This window comes from Lucilia sericata, unplaced genomic scaffold (assembly GCF_015586225.1).
Source record: "Lucilia sericata isolate MDLA Ls3-8-SP2 unplaced genomic scaffold, ASM1558622v1 Contig007248F_arrow, whole genome shotgun sequence".
NCBI lineage: Eukaryota > Metazoa > Arthropoda > Insecta > Diptera > Calliphoridae > Lucilia > Lucilia sericata.
Genome location: NW_023997913.1, coordinates 4536 through 11635, shown reverse-complemented (window position 1 = coordinate 11635; position 7100 = coordinate 4536). Strand labels below are relative to the sequence as shown.

Genomic DNA, 7100 nt, shown 5'->3' with positions numbered 1-7100 from the left:
AAAAATTAAAACAATTTTAATATAATAGAAATAGATATAAATTCAAAAATAAGAAATTCTGTGTTTTAAATAATACGTTTTGTATTTTGCATGCCTGAAAGTGCATTTCGAATCTAAAGCGAACAAGGACCATAAATAGTCCACCCGAATATAGTGCTTTGAGCAGTAGGAAAGCCTATTTTCGAAAAAACCCCTTCTAGAATTATCTTCGGATAAAGATCAGCACCGATTACCATATCAATTGAAGCCGATTCATAGAATTTGGAATCGGCTAAGAACATATCGCGAAAATGGGTTTTGTAGTGTTCAGGAAGGGATTCTGATGGAGTTCGGAGAGCTATCCGATTATCTACCCTAAAGGTTCCCTCGATTTTTGAACTCGAATCGAATCTAGATTTTAGAACAATAGGACAGAATGTCTCTTCGTGTAGACTGAATGCGGTTAATCTTAACTTATCAACGAACCCTTTTGAGACGCGACTAACCGTAGATGCTGAGTCCAGTAAGCACCTAGCATGATGAGAAGAGACCTTTACCAGTACGGTTGGTAAAAGTACCAATGTATTCTGACGCAGAATGGATGTTAACGATGTCGATTTTGATGTAAATTTTGATGTCGATGGTGGCAAGGCCTCTTCTTTACGTCTGGACGAGGATTGACCTGTTCGAGACGTAGATGGTTTTGGAGAAGGCGAACGAGAACGAGGAGACAATAAGTCTTTTACGAGTCGTGGATTGACATGGAGAAGCGTATGGTGAAACTTGTGGCAATGTTTGCATCCAAGTTTCGAAAAACATGTGCCATGCGAATGGTCATGTGCAAGGCAGTTTGAGCAGTACTTATGCTTACGCACTGCGTGAATGCGATCGTTTATGTTCATTGCCAAAAACTTCTTACATGTCCGCAAAGGATGTGGTCGCTTGCAAATTCTGCATGGAAATGCATTATACTGCCTCGGAAGTCTATCGGGGGAAGATTTAGAGTCGGACGAAGTAATTTTAGGCATGTTGATCTGAAAGAGAAATGTTAAAATAAGTAAATAATTTAAAGAAATGTAAACACCTAAGATTCTGTCGGCAGAAGAATAAGCTTTACGATTGGACGCGTTATTAGCCCTCGTTGAGTTAATATTTCAGCAACGCGAACTCGATTATCGGAGCCGGTATAGATTTTGGTGACTCGACCAAGCCGCCAAGAGTTCGGTGGAAGGTTTTCTTCTCTTACAACGACGAGAGCGCCTTCTTGTAGATTCTGTTCAGGCCTTTTCCATTTTATTCTTTTGTGAAGCTCCTTCAAATATTCATTTTTCCATCGCTGGCAGAAGTTTTGATGAACAAGCTTCAATCTTTGCCATCGGTTTGTGATGGATATGGATGAATTATTTATTTGTGGATCGATGGGCGCGAGGAGAGGCGAACCTATAAGAAAATGACCCGGAGTAAGGGCGCAAAGGTCTGCTGGATCAGTAGACATTGGAGAAATCGGACGGGAGTTTAAGCAAGACTCAATTTTGGAAAGTAGTGTGGATAATTCTTCGTGTGTGTATTTGAAGCAACCGGCCGTTTTCCGGAAATGGGACTTGAAGCTTTTAACTCCTGCCTCCCATAAACCACCCATATGAGGGGCGCCTGCTGGAATAAAGTGCCACGTAATATTTTGATGAGCATAGTTGGCTTGAATGCGCTGTTGTGTGGTTTGAAGAAATTCCTTAGCTAAAGTTCTAGATGCCCCAACGAAGTTAGTCCCGTTATCAGAATAAAGATGTAAAGGACATCCTCGACGTGAAACGAATCTGCTGAATGCTGCTAGGAAGGCAGGAGTGGAGAGGTCGGATGTTGCCTCCAGGTGAATTGCCTTGGTGGAAAAACAGACGAATACACAGACATATCCCTTTGTAGTGCGACAACCGCGACCAGAATAGCTCTTAACGTCGAAAGGACCAGCGAAGTCTAGTCCTGTATGAGTAAAAGGACGGCTAATTTCGCAACGTTCAGCTGGCAAAGCAGCCATTATCTGTCGTTGACAGCGCTTCTTATAAATTACGCAAGTTTTACAATTGTTGATGGTCGCCTTTATAAGATTTTTGGCCTTGGGTATCCAATATTGTGTCCGCAGGACTCGAAGAACTAATTGGTTTCCACCATGTAAGGATATATCGTGAATAAACTGTACCAAAAGTCTGGCAAATTTGGAATTGTATGGAATAATAATCGGATGCTTTTCATTATATGATAGTTCAGAAGAAAACTCTAGCCTACCACAAGAACGTATTAAACCTTCTGGATCTAAGAACGGGTTTAGGTTGAGAATACTGCTGGATTTCGGAAGATTTTTTCGAGAACAAAGAGCCTGGTAGTCATTTGGAAACGCAGCCTTTTGACACACTGAAATAAGTTTGTCACGAATTGAAACTATCTCCGAACTAGTGACCAGAGTAGAATCTCTGTAGAAATTCGAACGAAACCTTGGGTGAGTACGATAGTAAAACCTGTAAACATATGCCATTACACGCATAGCCCTAGGAAAAGACGAAAATCTTTCTAACAAATCATCAAAGTCGGAAAAATACGTAAAGTGAACTCGAACAGGTTTGACTTCTAAATCAGTAACTGGAATACTGGATAAACGTTGGTTTGGCCATTCAGAAGTGGAATTCTTAAGCCATGATGGGCCAAACCACCACAGTTCACTGTTTTTTAATTCTAAAGGGGAAATGCCACGACTTGCTAAATCAGCTGGATTTTCTTTAGAAACTATATGATTCCATTTAGAAAAAGGTACTATTTGGCTGATTTTTGAAACACGATTGGCAACGAAAGTGAGCCAATTACATGGTGGTTTTGCCAGCCAGGAAATCACAATTATAGAATCTGTCCAACATGAGATTGTATAGTTCTCCACATCTAGGCTTGGTATGAGGTTCTCAATCATCTCAGCTAGAAGTAAAGCCCCACAAAGCTCAAGTCTCGGAATGGACAGAGTCTTTATTGGGGCAACTTTGGTTTTGGATGAAATTAAGCTTGTTTGGACCGAGGAATTCGTTGATATTCGAATGTACAATGCTGCTGCGTAGGCCTTTTCTGAAGCATCACAAAATCCGTGGAACTGGACTTCAGAATTGGGAACATAACCAATCCATCGAGGAATTCGTATGGAATTGATCGACAAATAACTGTCTTCGAACGACTTCCACTGACCGAGCGTATCCGGCAATAGATGCTCGTCCCAATCAGTGCCATCTATCCATATTTTTTGCATTAGAATTTTAGCAAGAACTATACATGGCGCTAGCCAGCCAGCAGGATCGAACAATTTTGCTATTCTGGAGAGAACTTCTCTTTTTGTGTATGCAGAAATCTTATCGAACTGTTTTGCGTCAAAATAAAACTCGTCGGAATGAGCATTCCATCGAATTCCAAGCGTTTTTGCCGAACTATTATCTTCGAATTTTAGAAAATGTTCATGAAGTAAATGATCCTTTGGAAGATCCTCTAATATATCCACGGAGTTAGATGTCCATTTCCTCAGCTCGAACCCAGCTGATTGTAATGCATGAATTAGCTCATTTTTCGCTAGAATAGCATCTCGTTTTGAATGAGCTCCGGCCAGAACATCGTCCACATACATTGCTTTTCGGAGAATTGAACTTGCTATGGGGAAAGCGTCCCGAACATCATCCGAAAGTTGTAGAAGCGTACGAATTGCCAAATAGGGAGCACAATTTAAGCCGAAGGTGACTGTTTTCAATTCGTAATCACCAATTGAACTATTTGGAGTATCGCGGAATAGAATTCTTTGGTATGGGGTGTGTTTTGGGTCAACTAATATCTGTCTATACATTTTTTGAATATCGGCATTGAAAACAAATTCAAAGAATCGCCACCTAAGAATCAGTAAAGTGAGATCATTTTGTAGAATAGGACCTACATGAAGGACAGAATTCAGACTCAATCCATTGGAAGATGGGGACGAAGCATTAAAAACGACGCGAACCTTTGTAGTAACGCTTTCAGGCTTAACCACAGCATGGTGAGGAAGATAATACACATTATTTTGATTAATATTGGAAGAATTTACTTTGGTCATGTGTCCAAGTTCTTCGTATTCACGAACAACCTTGTCATATTCCAATTTAAGGTCAGCATTTCGAATTAGTCTAGCCTCATTTCTAAGAAATTGTGCCATTGCACTGGATCTAGAATGGCCAAGGTTTGGATTCTCTGGAAACCCATCCTTGAATGGTAACGACACAATGTACCGACCATCTGAATTCCTACGCGTTGTTTGAACGTATAGCTCTTCACATGTCCGATCAGAAGCAGACAAAAAGTTCTTCTTTGGAAGATTCTCCACCTCCCAGAAGCGCGAAATTGCCTTATCTAAGGTAATTTCGCAGAAATGTGAAACAATAGAAAGACATGGATTGGTATGACGAGAAACCGGACCAGTAAGAATCCACCCAAAAATGGTTTCTTGAGCTAAAAGAGATTCACAAACATTATGTATAATCCCAGAACGAACAATCATTGGAAATATGTCGCCACCAATCAGCATGTCAATTTTCGAACTGGAATAGAACTTAGGATCCGCTAATTGTATATTTGGAATACTCGAAAATCTTGAAAAGGAATAGTTCTGAGAGGGGAGATTATTGGACAAATGAGGAACTACAAGAGCTGTGATAGGAATTGCGATGTCGCTATCCATGTTAGAGCCTAGTACCAGAGAGCATTGGCGTTGAACTTTTGCCGAAATAGTGTTATTCAGGCCCGAAATCTGGGCATTGGTAGGGTGTGAGGGAAGCTTATGGGTATTGAGAAGACGTTCGGATATAAAAGTTCCCTCTGAACCTGAATCTATTAGTGCCCGTACCTGATATTTCGTGCCTAAATGGAGTATATTCACCCACGCTGTTCCAAGTAAAACACTCGTTGAATTCGAAGCGAAACAAGATTGAACTTGGCCTGAAGTTGAAGTATTAATGGACTGTATTGGACCTGAATTTGAAGGGGAAAAGGCGGCCGAAGTAGGATTGAGTGTCGAACTGGAACTTGGACCATGGTGAAAAGAATTAGAGTTATCATCTTCCTTATGCAGAAGAGTATTGTGTCTTTTTTTGCATTTGAAACAAGTATGCTTGCTAGTGCAGTTTCTGACACTATGCGTTTTTGAAAAGCAATTCAGACACATACTCTCCTTCTTGATTTCGTTAAGGCGTTGTTGATAACTCATTTTTAAAAACTTAGGACATTTACGTATGGTATGTTCTTCTTTAGGACACAATTGACACTTTGGAAGAGATACATTAGTCTGAAAGCTGTGAATTTTTTTATTCGAATTTGAAATAGACATATTTTGGGGTTTCGGATCATTATTTTTAGAACTGCTTGAACCACGAATCTCGGAAACAGATTCTAGAGTCCTGTAGCGATTAGTTAAAAATTCGTCTAATTCTAACCACTTTGGAATGGAAGTTTTATCCTTTAACTGTTGTTCCCACAGTGTCAAGGTGTTCTCTGGCAGTTTACTCGTACATATGAATACGAATATAGGATCCCAACTTCCGACATCTATATTATAAAGTTTCAGGATAGAGATACAAGAATTTATATCTCTTTGTAATTGTTTCAGAGAGTTTCCTGATTCGGAATGAGAAGCCTTTAGGTTAAACAAGATCTTTAATTGACCATTAACCAATATCCTTCGGTTCTCATATCGCAAACACAAATTGTTCCATGCCAAGTCGAAACCTTGATTTGTTAAGGGACTTTTTTGAACGATTTCTCTGGCCTCACCTGTGGTTTTCCGCGTTAAGAAGAATAACTTCTCGACATTGCTTGCCCGAGAGTTGGATACGACTGCGGTAAACATGTCTCGGAAGGTGGGCCAGGAGGAATATTCACCATGAAATGTTTCGATCTCAACAGGTGGCAAGTGAAAACTATGAGATTCGGAAGGAAACGAAGTAGGAAACTCTCGTGACGCACTAGAAGAAGCAGGGATATTAGGAACAGGATTAGCAGGAGCAGAAATGTTTGGCATTAAAAGCTCTGGATGGGGCAAGGACCCTATACGAAGCTCATCACAGATTTCGGACAATTTTTTCATACAATTACAGTACGTCGTATATGTACTCTTGTATTTTATCTTAAAAGACTCTACGTCAATTGGATCTTCAGTTTGGCCCCTTTCTTTCTCAATATCGGACAAAAAGTTATCGTATGCTATCTTAACTCGATTCCAATTGGATCTCAGTTCACCACGATGGACTTCGATGGTATGAACCGAATCCACAGGATACTGATTGTTGTTAAGGTCAGCCTCGAATTCGACCAGGGTATCCGCAAAGCGAATAAATTGATCCAATGACATTTTGAATTTAATACGAACTATCAAAGGTTAGAAAGATTTGTTTGAAACTCCAAATTCGAAAACCAGATGGGAAAAAATCAAATCAGAAAATGATCTAGCTCTCGAAATTATGAAAATATTTATAAAAAGTTATTTCACTTGATGTAGAGATTAGTCACAAAAAAACTAAATATCTGCTCAATATTAAAAAAAATCGTTGCTAATTCATACAAATTTCACCAAAATTATTTTGAAATGTTTATTTAATAACAGACAATTGATTAAAACTTGAATTTGAGAATAAATAAATAAAATTTTAGTTTAACGCATAAAATTAATATCGAAAGAAAATATTTATCATTAAGAAATCTGAATATTTCGACTTGTGAAGAAATCTTGAAACAAATTTAAATTATTAAGTATAGTTGAAATTAGAAATAAACTGTTAAAACCCAAATCAGTTAAAAAATTCAACAGAAACGTTGATGGGGGAAATTTAGTTTAAAAGGTAATCAAATTTATTCTGTACGAAAAGCTAAACCAATTGAATTTAAAAGAAACTCAGTCAAATTCTTTCTGTGAAATATTATAGCGAAATTTTGAAAACGGAAATATGTATATATTTAACTTTGGCGGTTGAAACGAATGTACTCTTTTAAATATCTAGCTTTTAGATCAGCTGTTTAATGAAAACAAAAACCTTTTATTTATGGGAAATTGCACTACACTTCCACGAAACTTCCCAACA

At 38.6% G+C, this 7100-nt stretch overlaps 1 protein-coding gene across 1 annotated transcript; it reads right to left on the bottom strand.

Annotated features, from left to right (window-relative positions):
* Positions 1–233: 233 nt before the first annotated feature.
* LOC119615703 lies at positions 234–6373 on the bottom strand (the record flags this gene model as incomplete). Its single annotated transcript, XM_037971706.1, has 3 exons — positions 1420–6373; positions 466–661; positions 234–390 (listed from the first exon to the last, which is right to left on the bottom strand). Coding segments are annotated over exons 1-3 (5307 nt in total), but the record flags the coding sequence as incomplete, so codon positions are not given.
* Between the last annotated feature and the right edge of the window lie 727 nt (positions 6374–7100).